The following is a 16312-nucleotide window of genomic DNA, read 5'->3' as shown; positions in this document are numbered from 1 at the left end:
ATGACTTAGCACGATCTTGGTTGGCATCTCTAGGTGTTACTGGAATAATAACAAATACATTCTATAAGAAAATACATCATGTAAGTGAATGGTTTGTTACCCTTCTCGGATATGTAGGTCCATGGCTGAATGTCTGCAACTTTCCTGAGCAAAACCTAATCTTAACATATGTTTTTCCTAGGAGAAGCAGGTAGATGAGCTGTTTGCAGTGAGGCAGACCTTGCAAGCTGACCTGGAAACCTCGATCAGACGCATTGCGGATCTGCAGGTCGCCCTCGAAGAGGTGCAATCCAGTGATGAAAGTGATACAGAAAGGTATCTAGACTAAAACCAAAGAAACAAGCCAAAACAAAGAAGGCCAGGTTCACCCCTGGGGGAAGCATTCTAAAGTTAGTGCAGATACACTAGGCACCATGTGGCCTGATGTCTCTAATTGTGATGGAAATAGTCTAGTCACAAAAATTATTGGTCCATTTTCTACGTTCATGTAAATCATCCCACTCAGCTTAGTTTGTGAGTGCCACCTACTATGCAAAATTTTTCCTTTAAGAAAAAAAGACCATTTATCAATGAAAAAAGATTTTTGGTTCCAAAAATCACTGTTCCGTTTTCCACCAGATGCATGGTTTCCCTCAGGGGGAGGGTTAATCCCCCTGTGTTTGGTGTCATGAATATAGCGGTGGCCATGAGAGCCTGCTGCTCCATGGCTCATGGCTCTTCACCTTGTGCAGTCATTTGAACCAGTGCAAAATAGGAGGCAAATGCTCTCAATGCAGCAGAGCAGGGTTTTAACACAAGTGGAAATGGCTACACAAGGTACAGGGCAATGGGAAAACCAGGCCCTAACTTTGCATGTGTCCTTCAGCCTTTGGATAACTTCCTTTTACTGTGTCACAACTGAAGTGGATTTAGGCCAGGATCGAAGGGGGCTAAACTTAATGATAAAAATGTCAGTGTTGAATAGTTAAAACTGTATGCTTAATTTTTAAAGTTTTCCTCCTGTTTGTTAATCAGATATTAAAGCCACTGGGAAAAGCATTTCCAGTCTCGGATGGGATAATCGTTTTAGTGCCAGTGTCACAAAATGATCTCACTTTTCAGAAAAATGCATGTTCCCAGCAGGAGGCTCAGAAATACCAGTTGGAATTGAAATCTTTATTCTCCAACACATTTCCTTCCTGCAGAGAAGTGCTTGTGACCTTGTGCTTTCAGACTGTTGGGCAAAATGAATCCAGTGCAAGTTAAATTTACCACCTAAAAACCTTGACAACAAGCCTTTAAAAAGGCTGTTACCAAATAAATTTAAAAATAAAATTCTCCAACAAATTAAAAGGCAAAATAATTCCAGCAGTGAATTTTGTGCTAAACAAAACAAATGACTGACTCATCTCCAGATCAGGGGAATTTGCCCCCAAACCCAGGATGCCCTGCTGTCTCTCCAGTGCTCTTCCCAGATCTGTGTTTGAGAGACCTGTTCTTACTCAGCGAAAGTCATTCTTTTCCCCATGGCTTCACAGATACAGTCAAATACCTGAAATGCTAGTCTGAAACCTCCCTTCTATTACTCATCTTCACACAACTCTTAAAATATTTGTTCTTTAATGGTAAATCAGTCCAGCGCCATCTGTCTTTCTAACTTCTTTTTAGTCTCTTTGACTGCTTCGGAGTGTCTCTTTCCCAGACAGCCTCCAGACAAGGCCATTGCTCTTGCAACAGATCTAATAGGATGTTCTTCCTGAAAATAAATCTGCTCTGTCTCTTCCTGGCTCCCTCTGCCCTGAATACAGGGCTCCTCTCTCTTTGCAAGAGGAAGTCTCCTGCGAAGCCTCAGTCTTAAAGGGGCATGCACTGGGCTACCCAGCCATAGCTGCTAATGTGAGAGAAGGACCTTTCCACAGATCATCTAATTATCAGACTTCTGACAACTAGATGCTCAATAAGTTAACGTTGTTGATTTAAAAAAACCAGACAGCCCTGTGACATTTCCTTGCCTTCAAAATCGAGGTTGGGTGGGGAGAGAGAATCCGTTTTTGCAGGAGAGCTGGTTGAAAAATGTTGACAAGAAAAAATTTCCATTCCCCATTTTTGGACTAGCTTCATTCTGATGATTGTTGTTCCCTCATTGCTAAGAGGGCTTTATGACAAAGAGAGAGAAGGGTTACACACACACACACACACACACACACACACACACACACACACACACACTCCATTCTTTGAAAAGATATACTTATTCAATATTATATAAAGATTATATATTTTCAAAGAATGGGGCGTGTGTGCGTGTGTGTATATACATATATATATTGATACCATTCTTTGAAAAGATGCAGTTCTTTCCCTAATTATTAAACGGAGTAGAACAGGGTGAAACCCAAGAGCTCAGAAATGCCCTTTCTAATCAGAACTGATTTCAGGTACAAGTCACGCTTTCCTCCGAGGTGAGAAGTACTTCTCAGCAGGGACTCTCCAGGCTGCTGTGCTGAAGTAAATGGTGTTCGGCCCTTTTTACAGTTACTTACCCTCCTCTACATCCATGGCTTCAGATTTTCTCATTTCCCTGCAGTCTTTAACTTTTAACCAGTGGATCCTAAAACAAGCCCAACCTGTTGAATTAGTAAATTCAGTCCTTCTGGACGGTTCATTGAACGCTACCAGGTCTATAACAAACCAGGTTTATGATGCATTGCAGGGGGCTCAGATTTACAACTGATCAGTGCCTGATGTTGGGTCTCCCCTCTGACTTCCGTGGAGTTAATTCTGATGGACACAGGCGTGAGAGCAGCATCAAGCCCCAAACATATTGCACTAAGTAGATCCTAGGAAAACCAATACGCTCGGATGCAGAAGAACTGCAAATAGCATTGTGGCTCACAGCAGGCATAACATGTACTTGTCACATCAGTCCCTTTCGTCAGCCTACAGATCTGGGCTGTGTGTTTGGGCATGTTACAGGATAGTTAGCCATTCAACTGGCACAACTTGCATTACCATCAGTGGGCTCTGGACTGGCATACATCACTCTACCAATATACCTTTCCCCCAGTGTGCACAACTGTGGCCTTTGTGTGTGTATGTGTGTGTACACACACCCATATGCCTTTATTTCCAGTATGTCTGATTTTTAGGACATATTTTGGACAGATAGGAAAAGGCCCTGGTAGCTCTGCTCCTCCTTGTAATGACAGCTGGAGGAGAAAGTTGTGTTACAATGAATCTGAAATGTTTTTGGTCTCCTCAGACAGAAGCTGATCCTCTGACTTCCACTGTGGTTTAGTAAAGACAGCACAATCCATCACCAAGTGCAATGATCTTTTCTTCCTTCATTACAGTGTCCAGACGGCCCTGGAATCTGCCTGTTTAAGAAGAGATATGTAAGTGAACCCTAAGATTTGCTGGGTGGTTAAAGTGTTTCACATTTTTTGTGATATTGACTCATAGTTATCAAAATCTCGTTTTCCAAGGAGATGTCAATACCTGGTGAAAATGTGATTGTGTTCGTATTAGATGTGCTTTGATTAGTTTCAGATGGAATTTCAGATGTATTGCCTTTACATATGCTGCAGCTACATTGATCTTCCACATTTTCCCTAGATATTCTGCCTATTAATCCAAGATAGATGGTCACAATTTTTTTTTCTTTGCCGGGTCTGATTTGAGAATATTAAACTGGCTTGTCCTCTTAAAGGAAGTGAATCTCTTAAAGGGAATCAACCTATCACCATATCAGGAGTGGACACTAATGACAAATGAATACAGGACCAAACCCCTAACACAGTGTGAAACCCTTTTGGAAGGTTTGTACCCACCTCTGATACAGCCCAGGAGTACTGGTTCAAATGTGACCTTAAAGTCTATGATTCTATGAAACGTGTTTTACGATTAAAGCCATCTTCCCACACTGAACATACAATGAATAAGATGGGGGTTGTGTTTGCACACCACCACGCCAGGTTACAGAGCATTTTCACCAGCATAAGGAGATACAGTCATCTGAAGCGGCAATTCCATGAAAATCATGTTGCCTGGAAAAGTTTGTTCCATGTGCACTCAGAGCAGACTCTGAGCCAATCTGTGCTGATGCTGTGAGAGACCAGAACAGATTCAGTCATCTAGAGGTGCAAAAAAAAAAATAGGGATGAAGGGACCAATACAGATCAAACAAAAGCCACCCCAAACTACCACCCTGAGAGAACCTATCTAGGTTTTAGTCATCTTTCCCCCACTTCACTTTTCGTGTGCATGGCTTGGTTTGACCTGGGTCTGGAGCACAAATTCTGCAACACGGTGAGAGGCAGGCATATGGTTGTTTCCAGTCCAGGGAACCTGCAAAGCCAGGTGAGAGAGCCTACTCAGGATAAGATTTTCAAATACCCCATTTGCCAGCTTACCTCAGGTTTCTTTGCTGTCTTTGGAGAAGGAGGGCATGCCAGAGTGAATGCAAAGTAAAATGGTGGTGTGTTCTGCTTCCAGGGACAATCAGTCTAGTTTAGGCTCCACTCTAAGTCTGGAGCCAGAAGAAAGCATCAAATCCTGGATGGGGTCTTCAGTGGGCTGGTCATCACCTTCAGGTCCCAGCGTGGCTGGAAGTCTCTCAAGGCAATCCCTGGGCAGCCGCAGCACCCCGAGCCTGAGGTAAGAGCTGTCCAGAACTTTCTTAGACTAAAAAAGATCAGTGGTAATGGATGGTATGTGCTGCAGGTCGAGTTGTGAGAAACAGAGAGCTCACATCAAACATATCCTCTGTAGAAACTTTAAACACTAAATGCCAAGTGCCACACACAGCAGGATGTACAAGGCACGGGAGCCAAGAAAACATAGATCGCCTTCCTAGGGCCTTCAGGAGCTGCAGCAGCCAGCTTTGGAATCAGTTACTTCTTTTTAAAAAGCCATGCAGATTTCTGATTTTGCGTGCTTTTAAACTTGGCAGATTGCAACGAGGCAGCAAGGCGCTATGAGGCTAATAGTATGTTAAGGGTACAGTATTTCCTGTGTGAAGCTGCACTTCTCCATCTTGCCTTCCTAGAATTACAGAGTAAACAGCCAACATCAGCTCTTCCACCCCAGTACCCGTCACTTGACCAGACCTCCAAAGCAATGACATTTCGTTGTGACGTAGGTCACTAGCTGGTGTTTATTTCTGATGATCGTTCATTGCCCTTTTAAATACAAGGGACTACATTCAGCTGGGTAAGAACTACCGACTGGTGAACGTTAAAAAGCTGTGGACTTTCTGTTCGGATCAATATCCAGAACTTTGAGTCACAATAAGTTTGGGAAAACTTAAGACTAGTATTCAGAGTTCCCTGTTTCACGCAGTCTTGGTCACATCTTTATCTTTAGTACTCACCTCATTACTGCAGTATCATGTTAGGACAGTGGCTCTCAACCTTTCCAGACTGCTGTACCTCTTTCAGGAGTCTGATTTGTCTTGTGTACTCCCTAGTTCCACCGCACTTCAAAACGACTTGCTTATAAAATCAGACATAAAAATACTAAAGTGTCACACTATACTAAAGTGTCACACAATACTAAAGTGTCACGCTGTTACTGAAAAATGGCTGACTTTCTCATTTTACCATATAATTATAAAATAAATCGATTAGAATATAAATATTGTACTTACATTTCAGTGAATAGTACATAGAGCTGTATAAACCAGTCATTGTCTGTATGAAATTTTAGTTTGTACTGACTTCGCTAGTGCTTTTTATGTAGCCTGTTGTAAAACTAGGTAAATATCTAGATGAGGTGGTGTATCCGCTGGCAGACCTCTAAGAACCACTGTGTTAGGAAGTACTCTATGATTTCTCTAAATAGATGCTCCTATTGCAATTGGTAGCTGCGTTAGCACTATTAGCAATGGGAATGTTATGTGGAACAACAGAAAATGGTGATGTTAAAGAGAGACAGAGGCATTTACTGAATGAGTTGGAAGACCATGACCTAACATGAGAGGATTTCATATTGCTTGCACTGGACACTGTAATAGACCCACACCTAGATGTTCTCAAATTTATTTACAGTAATTGTGTGGCTACTCTCCTTCAAGGAAGTAACGGAATCACAGGGTGAAATCCTGGCCTCACTGAGGTTAATGGGACTTTTCCCATTGACTTCAGTGGGGTCAGGATTTCACCCATAGCGCCCGTGCGCAGAAGCCTGGTGCAGGTGGAGATGGTGGTACGAAGGAAATGTGTGTGAATCAGTGGATGGACAGGCCAGCTTTGGTCAGATCACCAAGCATGTCACAATACTACTGATCAATTCCACAAAAGGGAAAACAGTAATTGTGGCCTACATCACAAACCAAACTACATTTTTTAATTTAGACTTCTTCCACGGTGCATTTCACCTCGTGCCTTAGCACTTCACCAGCATGCCAGGGAGGGAAATATTATTGGCTCTGTTTTATAGATGAGGAACTGGGGCACAGAGAGTCTAAGTGATTTACCCAGCTCTCCTGAATCCCAGTCCACCGCTTTAAGCACAAGATCTTTCTTCTACTCTTGAAGCAGTTCAGCGGCTGTTTGACAGCCTTTGCAATGTAGGGCATGCTTATTTCAAGCCCTTTCATTTTGGATACTTGGTCAGATTTGCAGCAGAATGAAGTCGGCAATGGAAACCATATCTGGCAGCTGCCACTGAAATTTCTCTCTGTTTGACAGGACAAGGTAGGCCACATGGACATCTCGTGTGCCACAGACCATGTATACTTTGCAGGATGCTAATGAGAGGGTGTGACGTTATTGATATAAATTGGGACCATATAGAACATGGGTTGCAACCAAGGTCCTGTAGTGGCACCAAATCTTAGGTAAAGGGGGTCATATAAGGTGTCTAAGACCAGGTTATGGGTGGCTGGTTATGATTATGCTGTCTGTGTGCATGTATCATTTTTAGTTGAAGTTATGTATATTGGCTCTATACTGTCTGTATTTCAAGTTGGTGATGTGCTTATGGGGGATATCCCAGACAAGTTGGTGTTAGCTCTGCTTAGCCTGCTTGATGGCCCATTAAGGACCATCAGCTACACAATTGACCCATGGAGAGAAGACAGACACGCCTTAGGACTCAGCGAAGTATGCAGGGACTGGCCCATGTGACTCCAGACTCCATTTTGCTATAATTTTCCACAGTAAGGACAAAGAGGTTCTTACACCTGGAAAAGCCTATCTAAGGCTAATGCCTCATCTCCATCTTGTCTTCAATCCTGCTTCTTACCTCTGGAGGGACTTTGCTACAAACTGAAGCTCCCCACAAAGGACTGAATGACCCATCCCAGCGGGGGATGTTCCAGAGACTTGATTTGAACCTGCAGTTTACTCCATCACTGCTGCAAGCCTGAACTAAGAACTTTGCCATTACTGTATGTAATTGATTCCATTTAACCAATTCTAGCTCTCATCTCTACCTTTTCCCCTTTATAAATAAACCTTTAGATTTTAGATTCTAAAGGATTGGCAACAGCGTGATTTGTGGGTAAGATCTGATGTGTATATTGACCTGGGTCTGGGGCTTGGTCCTTTGGGATCGAGAGAACCTTTTTCTTTTATTGGGGTGTTGGTTTTCATAACCATTCATCCCCAGGAAGAGTGCACTGGTGGTGATACTGGGAGACTGGAGTGTCTAAGGAAATTGCTTGTGTGACTTGTGGTTAGCCAGTGGGGTAAGACCGAAGTCCTCTTTGTCTGGCTGGTTTGGTTTGCCTTAGAAGTGGAAAAACCCCAGCCTAGGGCTGTGACTGCCCTGTTTGAGCAATTGGTCCTGATTTGGCACTCTCAGTTGGGTCCCGCCAGAACCGCCCCGTCACAGAGGGTTTGCCAAGCTCAGACTACTGCTGGACCTTCTGTCAGTGCAAAATATCTATCAAGTGTGTACAGACAGAATGGGCCCCATTCTAAGGAGAATATAGGAGGGAAAATTCAGAATCAAAAGTGCCACTCTGTTCTCAGTGTGAATTGTTAGGTCTGGACTGGAGTGTGGTGCAGACACTGGATAGAATACATGGGATGAACCAGCTGTCTAAAAAGACAAATGCTCTCTATCTGGAAGGTAAATCCACGCCACGGACAGGCTTAACATTGCAGCAAGTTGTATCCATAATAGTGCCCCAGTGCTTGTGATCAACGAACAAGAACAAGACCGACTTTGAGCAAGAACCACAAAAATGTCTACCATGGCTTTTTTAAACCACATTTTGGAACAAACAAGCTATTATTTTTCTTCTTTGACAAAACTTTAGAAGTTCTACTTAGCAACAGAGAAGAACAAATAGTAAATACATGTCATGCGTCTGACAAAGTGGGTATTCACCCACGAAAGCTCATGCTCCAATACGTCTGTTAGTCTATAAGGTACCACAGGACTCTTTGTCACTTTTTAGTAAATACATGGTTTTGTTCCTGGATCTGGCAGAGGTCCATTTAATTGGTTCCTACTGGGCTTTTCCCTCTCGGTCTCACAAATAGAGGTAGCTGTCTATTGTCTCGTATGGGGCTTAGTGAACAATAGAAGAGCTAGAAGAAGAGAGAAGCTGTGATCGCCCTTGTTGCAACCCTGGAGGAAGAAGCATGATGTCTTATAGAGAAGTTGCCTCCACTTCTGTGACTGATCTCAGCCCTGGCTTCACATGAGCAGCCATGCTCAGGAGCCCCTGCACCTTCTGTTTGGCTGCAAACTGCCTATTCCGATGGAGCTGATATTGCCTCTGACGGACACAGTCATGCCACTGCAGCTCAGCAGAGCTCGAGGTTCTCAGAGCAGGCGCACACTGAAGACACCTGGCCCAGACGCTGATATTTTGGTGACATCATCTGCAGACCCCTAAAGGGCTGGCTCAGGTCTAACATTCTGCCCCGTCGGAAAGTGTGCAGCAGCCGTTCACAATTTGCTTCAGAAACAGCTTGTTGTTTGTGGAGGCGTCAGGGGTGGCGATATAGCCACAGCTGTGAAGCAAGGAGTAGGGAGAGATGCTTGGGTCTCTGTTTGCTAGTCAGACTAGTGCTGTGATGCCAGTGGCTTGTGTTTGCCCTTTAGCAATCATGTGCCTTGTCAAAAGCTTTAGCTACAACTGGAGACACATGCAAACTCACCCATCTAGGCGGAGAAAAATGACACAGTGAATGATGTGCCATTGTACAGTAAGTGATTCTCTGCATGACATGCCCCAGTTGGTGGTGAGAAGGTAAAAGGCTTAGGGTCGGAGTGCTGTCTACTGCTGCTCACAGAGACTCTCACCGCTGTTCCCACCATTTAATGGAGAGAAAAGAGGGACTGAACAACTCCTTCCATCTCTTGACTGCTTCAAACGACATGGCACAAGAGCCGCCTACCAGCCCTTTTCCTAAGCAATGCACCAATATCTCAGCCAGAACCATTGTCGCCCATTCGGTGTGGACAGTGGAGGGCAAACCCTCAGGAGATGTGATTCTAATCTAAATGCAAAAGCAACTGCAGGTCCAAGTGAGAACCTAAACATACCGGCTGCAGGTGCCTTACTGCATGTTGCTTGTTATTCAGTAATAACACCGCATCAGTGATTGCTGGGCACCAGGATTGCCTTTTGAATCAGTCCTAGTCACCACAGGTGGTGGCATCTACTGATTTCACGTCTATTTTTCTTTCAAGCCAGTGTATTTTTAAAACAGTAGGGGGAAAAATCAATCAATTTGCAAACATTGCTGATGGATTCATCAAAGTGGCTTATCTGGCATAGATATTTTATTACATTTTCAATACTTGCTGTCTAATTAAAATATACACAATTTCGTATTTTGTTCAATATGCATGTTTGCATAACACATCAACTAATGAACTATTTTAGTCTGCTAAACTACTCAGAAGCAGCCTTCAGCAAGCACTCTTGGAAAGCTTTTTTCCAATCTTGTGTAGTTTGCAGGTACATGGAGGGGAACAGAGGAGACACCTGTAAATGTTGTTATACATGAATGTTAAAAAGAGGGAGTTATCACACAATGGCAAAAGAGTACCAAAGGTCATGAAGAATGTCTTGTCAAGTCTGCATTTTACAAATATGTCTTGGTTTGACAGATCGCACCATCATTTAAGATAGCTGCCATTTTATAGGCTGAAGAGTAGAGAAAAGAGGTGGAAACAGGAAAGTTACATTGTGGGGCATAATTGAGAGGTTAATCTGTTGTGTATTAATTTTAATACGTTATTTAAAACCGCTGTAGAAAAGTGACCGCCTAATCAGGTCAGGTACTCTACAGTTCTTGGCCCAGAGACTGTGAAAATGTTTCAGGCTACATTCTTTTCAACATGTGGAGAAGGAAGCTCAGTGGGAGAGCGTGGTATTTAAGGTCAAACCATCAAATCAAAGAAGGTAGTTGGTTCCAAACCAGGATCAGTGGAATGGTAGATGAAAGCCGCTACTTCAAAAAAACACTTCAAGCAGGATAATATTCCTTGATGTATTCTCTAGAGGTGATTTAAAGAGATAATGCCGTCTATCTGTGGATTCGTGTGCCATACGCTCACATGTTTACCACTGAGGGAAGATTTTATATTAAAGTGTATAAATGTCTGACATGTTAATTTTTGAAGAAAATGTAAGCAGGCTGTAAGCAAGTTGGACAATGGCATATATAAGCAGCCAGACAGCTAGATACTTAATGTGGGTCAGCTTGGCTCCCAGCTGTGAGGGACTAGAAATTGAGGAAATTAGCCCCAGAAAAAGGTCGGAACATAAAACACACACAAAATGACATTAGCACAGAGGCCAAGTGTGCAGCCTTTGCTTGCAGGAATAGAATTTATTCCTGAGAACAGGCCAGTTGAAACCAGAGAGAATCCTGACATGAGGAAATGCTACTCTGCATGAGGAAGGGTTCAGAATTGGGCACCTAAGTGTTAAGGATTTGACTGAAACCCTCCGAATAGCCCTGGAAATGAAGACACAAGGCGGGCATCTTATTTGAAATTCCTCCCTGGTATTATGGGGATCTTCAGACAATCAGTGACTTTACATCCCAGATGTGAAGCACTTACATGGACTGGATTTTCAGAAGTCCTCAGATCAAGGTCTATGCCATTGCTTTGCCAGGAGCCTTGTGTGGGAGAAGGTACATAGCTCCATTGGTCCAGGGACTGCACAGGGAAGGGAATCTCTCCAGGCTCCCAGTATTTATTTGCAGTAGCAAATTTATTTGCAGTACCCCTCTCCCCAGATCAGCTGAACCAGCCAAGCCTCTACTCACTCACCACCCACCTGCTTTCTCCAGCATACCCAGAACCAAGGCCAGGGAGACTATACAGGAACATAAGAGATTTGTGTGTGTGGTGGAGCAAGGGGGGAGGTTACCCCCTGGCACGTCTCATGCCCACGCAATCCATGGCACAATCTAGCTCCAAGTCGCTTTTGCTTGTATTATGCACATATCTTTTTCATTACCTGACTTTCAGACTGCAGTCATTGCAAAGTGGGTTTAGTTCCTACCTGATGTATAGTCACCCTGTAGTTGTGTGCAGTCTGATATGTAGCTACACTGAGTTTATGTGATTTTTCAAGATTAATACTAGTGTCTTCCCTATAATGTTAAACACTCCATTCTTATTGTGGCGAGGTCTGAGCCCTGTGAATTCAGGTTTACATGGTAAAATAAATACAAACCAGAATTAATTTTCTGAAGAGCAAGTCCCCACTCAGCTAATATTTTAAATCATTTTTGTTGTAGGTTGAAAATGCCTTTCTGAGCCTTGTCTATTGCTGGTATGAAATGGAATTTAAAACCAATAAATGCAATGGTTAGACTTAGGCATAGGAAATTGACATGAGTCCTTCATCAGCGAGCAGAGCATCCTTAGTGTGCAGAATTCTACTCTAGCATTGTATTTAAGAACGCTTTTAGCTTAATTCCTATGGATGTCTTAGGTCTTTGGTCCAAATTACTTAGGTGTAACTGCAAATGAATGGCAATAGATCAGAAATGATGGATTAAACTACATTATTGAGCTGAACTGTGCTGGGTTTATAATAAACGGGCAGCAATATAGACTGTGGGCAGCACAGTATTTATCTCTATAGAGAGATAAATAAAAGCAACATATTGGTCCAGCCATGGCTTAATTTCAAAACGATCCTTTGCATTCAGGCTGGAAGAGATGTCACAATTTAGAGTCGTTCTAAAGTCCATGGAAAGGCAGATTCCAAATCCTAACCTTATAACTGCAAATGGCCTCAGATAATCTAAGACTGAAGTAGTAGGCAGGAAGCTGTATCAAATGAAAACAAATGGAAGATGATGAATCTAGTGAGTTAATGAGAAAGAGCCCATGTGTCTTGTCTCAGTTGATCTCAGTTTTATTAAGATTTCGCTTACCCAAACCCCCAGTAATGAGAAACAAAGCTACCTAGCATTCACTTCTTGCTAATATATGCAGGATAGTTTTCCTTTCCTGAACTAGCCGCTCCCAAAAGGGAGTGATATGAGGCTGTTATATTCAGCCCAGTGCACAGAGATCAGGAATTTGATTAACTTTTTCTGTAATTCTCTGATATTAAGTTTTTGGACAAAAATGGCTGTCAACTCTGAATCCCAGTAAATCAGAGACATCTCACAGTCGGAATAAAATGTCAACTTTTTATTAGAAAGTGACTTCAAAACTATGTGAATTTACTGCATCCTTGGGTAACAAGATTGAAATTGCTGAACTACAAAGGTTCTAAGCCCAGTATGCAGGAGATAGGGGACTATTCAGGGGGCCTTCACTTGGAGGGGTCAGTATCCAAACAATTCTGAACAGTCCCAGAGTGACTGGACGCACACATACAAATCATAACGGTTTTGGGTATTCGTCACATCCCTACTAGACTTAGGTTATACTATAGCAGTCATCTCTTACACTCTGGGTTCCTTGCAGATACTCTTCTGTGGGATGAAGGGTCTGTCTTTTCTCTAGGCCCATTGATATAGTAACAAGCCCACTGCACCCTGGAAACTTCATGGTTCTCACAATGATGCCTACTTGGAGCTTCATGGTGATGGTGGGGACAGAACTTTGACTGTCCTGCTGCAAAAGGAGCAGCTCCATTAGCTGTTACTAGTGTGTGATCTGTGACATGTGCTTCTAGTTTCATGCAGTAGAGGGCAGGAGTGTTCAGTCATGCTCATTAGTATTGACTCTTCCAAGAGGAGTGATGACGAAATGGCACAACGTCTGCAATGGTAATTTTGGCTCGATTGGCATCTGTGTTGACAACCTGGTAGTAAATATTTACATTGCTCAAGCTTTAAATGTCTCTCTGCAAGTTCCAAAGATGAGTGCCGCCCAGCACTGGTGATTATGGGATCTGCAAAGATTTTCTGCAGACCTTGTTACAACAAGTGAGTGAAGCTACCTTCAGGAGCGAAGGGGAGGAGTAAGAGACACAGTTTCACTCAATCTCTTTTCATGTCATAGGACAACTCTTCTTGACGAATGAGAGCTACTTGCTCTGGTCCCTCTGGTGCTAGTCTTCCTGCAGGGTCTTGTTCGGAAGCTGTCAGTTTCCTCTCTTGAAGCAGAGTTCCCCTTTCCCCAGATGATCTCAGTGAGCTGTTACTAGTTTACAAGACGGCAGGAGTAGAAGACAGACGTATATTTGTGGCACTTAGCACATGCTATGTCATCTTGGGAATCTTGTGGCACTATTCACTGCAGCTACGCTGCCCTTGTGAGTGCAAAGCATCCAAGGATTTCAATTCCAAGTCAATGGCTGATGAACATCACTAGCTATTCTTTCCCCCTGGTGCCTCCTTGGCATTGTTAGACCCTTCCGTCCAAGGGAGTTTTCGGAAACAAAGCTTAGTCTCTCTCAGATGTGGTAGCACATACGGCAGCAACACTGACCACATAGAGCCATCAGCACAGCTCTCAAGTGTAGTTCTGGAATCTTGAGAGGACAGTGTCACACTTTCATGTTCATGAAAACAGATCAGGATACATCCAATTGTTCTTAAGATCTTGTGGGGGCTAACTGCTTGTATTGGATGATAGCCAGAGCCTAATCCCAGATAATAAATTACTTTGAACTTTATAATTTATTTATGTGTTTACTATAATAGGGAAAGAACCGCTTGAAGACACAAAAAAGGGAGATCACCTAGGTTTGGATTTCAGTATCTGAATATTCTTATTATATTAGAACTGGAGGCCTTGGAGCAGTCAGGAAATGGCCATGTTACTTATTTTATTTTAAAACATTATATTATCAAAAGCAAATAATTTCTATTAAAAACTCAGAACTGCCTTGCATTGATAGCGTGACAGGAAAATTTCTTCCTGAAATCTGGACAAGTTCTTCTCTCTTACTGCCTTGGAGCTGTACTGGTTTTCATACATGCAGAACCAAGAGCATCATTTGGTTGATATTCTTTTTTCTCTGGACATGCATTGTATTGCAATGCAAGTGTGGATATTATGGTATAAATTATTTCAACTAGCATAATCATAATCATGTTAATTGCTGTGTAATCTTCACTAATTAGTGTTGTATGTCATTTGCCTTGGTGTGGATTGCACACTACAGAATTCTATTTGGCTTGCAAATGCTTTTAGATTTTTTTGTATCAGGTCTTAGTTTGCCTCTAATTTAAGCAAAGCATTTTCTGTGGTGTTTACAATGTTTTGCTTTGCAATTATAATGTGCTTAGAAATTGTGCTGCTTCTAGCACTGCCCATATCCCTAATTGAAACAATCAGAGGAACACACACATTGAGCTTAACTGACATTCAGGATGTAGCTGAAGCCAGACAAATATGAGGAAATACAGGGCTAAGGCCAACAATCCAAACGTTTATTTCAAGCTCTGTGAATTATTGATGGCACTTCAGTCTTAAGATTTGAATGTACATACTAACATACTAACAGGGGGGAGGGATAGCTCAGTGGTTTGAGCATTGGCCTGCTAAATCCAGGGTTGTGAGTTTAATCCTGGAGGGGGCCATTTGGGGATTGGTCCTGCTTTGAGCAGGGGGTTGGACTAGATGATCTCCTGAGGTCCCCTCCAACCCTAATAATCTATGATTTCAGAATGGGAACTGACTATCCGTCTAGTACTTGTGCCCTGTAATGCAAAGTTTCCTCTAACTCAGTGGTTCTCAACAGGGGTACGCAGAGGTCTTCCCAGGGGCACACCAACTCATCTTGATATTTGCCTATTTTTACAACAGGCTACAGAAAAAGCACTAGCGAAGTCAGTACAAACTAAAACTTCATACAGATAGTGACTGGGTTTACACTGCTCTATATACTAGACACTGAAATGTAAATACAATATTTATATTCCAATTTATTTATTGTATAATGATATGGTACAAATGAGAAAGCAGGCCATTTTTCAGTAACAGTGGGCTGTGACACTTTTGGATTTTTATGTCTGACTTTGTATCCAAGAAGTTTTTAATTGAGGTGAAACTTGGGGGTACACAAGATAAATCAGACTCCTGAAAGGGGTACAGTACTCTGGAAAGGTTGAGAGCTGCTGCTCTGACTCCTTGCTTAGATTCGGTTGGGTGAGCATTTTATTTTTGGGGGTGATATTTCTTTTTTTCATGGCCAAAAATGTATGATAAAGATGGAAAGTTTAAAAACAGCAGTTAAATATGAGCTGTGGTTCATGAGTGTGCACTTGAACCATTGAAATAGGGATTCAGGCTTTTTTTACATGTTTCTTTTATTCAGTCAAAAACATGTTTGGCTTAACAGTGTGTTTTCTGTATTTTATTAGTTAGTTTGCTTATCTGTTAGGCTTCCATGGCTCTTAAGAGAAGGTGGCTCGATTATGTTATATAACTGTATTAAAAAAAGATTGTGGGATTAAACTGTTTTCATTGCTTCTGCAAATCTCATACTGTTTTTAGGCTGAAATGTGGTACGGCAGTGATCCCAGGTAAATGGGCTAAATTAGATTTGGTATTGTCTTAAGCTTCCTCCTCTGGACCTTAGCGATACATGCCCAATGGCTGTTCATAGTCTGTGGCCACAGTGAGAATGAATGCCTTTGCTATATTTATTTCTCAATGCCAAAGGCCACAGCTGTTCATTGGCATGCATTCATGGGGGGACAGTACTGAGAGACAGCACTGTGCGAGCAGTGTATTGACTCTAAAAAGCTTGGCGGTGAGGATGAGACTTGTCCGAGTGATTGTAGCAATTCACGCATCTCTTCCATTTTCAGTCCTGGCTTTGCAACTCCCACAAACAGCTGGACAAACTCTGGCTGCGCTACCCTGTACTAAGAGCATCTTGGGTGAAATCTCAGCTCATCTCTTGATGAGTGTGAATTTCACATGGGTAACCCCACAT

The 16312-nt window shown here is 42.5% G+C and overlaps 1 protein-coding gene across 4 annotated transcripts in view; it reads left to right on the top strand.

Moving 5' to 3' along the window:
- The window catches only part of MYO18B (myosin XVIIIB), a 186517-nt gene that overhangs the window by 151003 nt on the left and 19202 nt on the right, over nt 1-16312 (top strand). For all 4 annotated transcript variants that reach the window (XM_039505043.1, XM_039505045.1, XM_039505044.1 and 1 more), the window contains 3 exons: nt 182-315; nt 3333-3374; nt 4474-4635. In XM_039505043.1, coding sequence (XP_039360977.1) covers nt 182-315; nt 3333-3374; nt 4474-4635 — 338 coding nt within the window. The remainder of the gene's footprint in view (nt 1-181; nt 316-3332; nt 3375-4473; nt 4636-16312) is intronic.

This window comes from Mauremys reevesii, linkage group 18 (assembly GCF_016161935.1).
Source record: "Mauremys reevesii isolate NIE-2019 linkage group 18, ASM1616193v1, whole genome shotgun sequence".
In the NCBI taxonomy this organism is placed as follows: Eukaryota; Metazoa; Chordata; order Testudines; family Geoemydidae; genus Mauremys; species Mauremys reevesii.
This window is presented reverse-complemented; position numbering and strand designations above follow the sequence as displayed.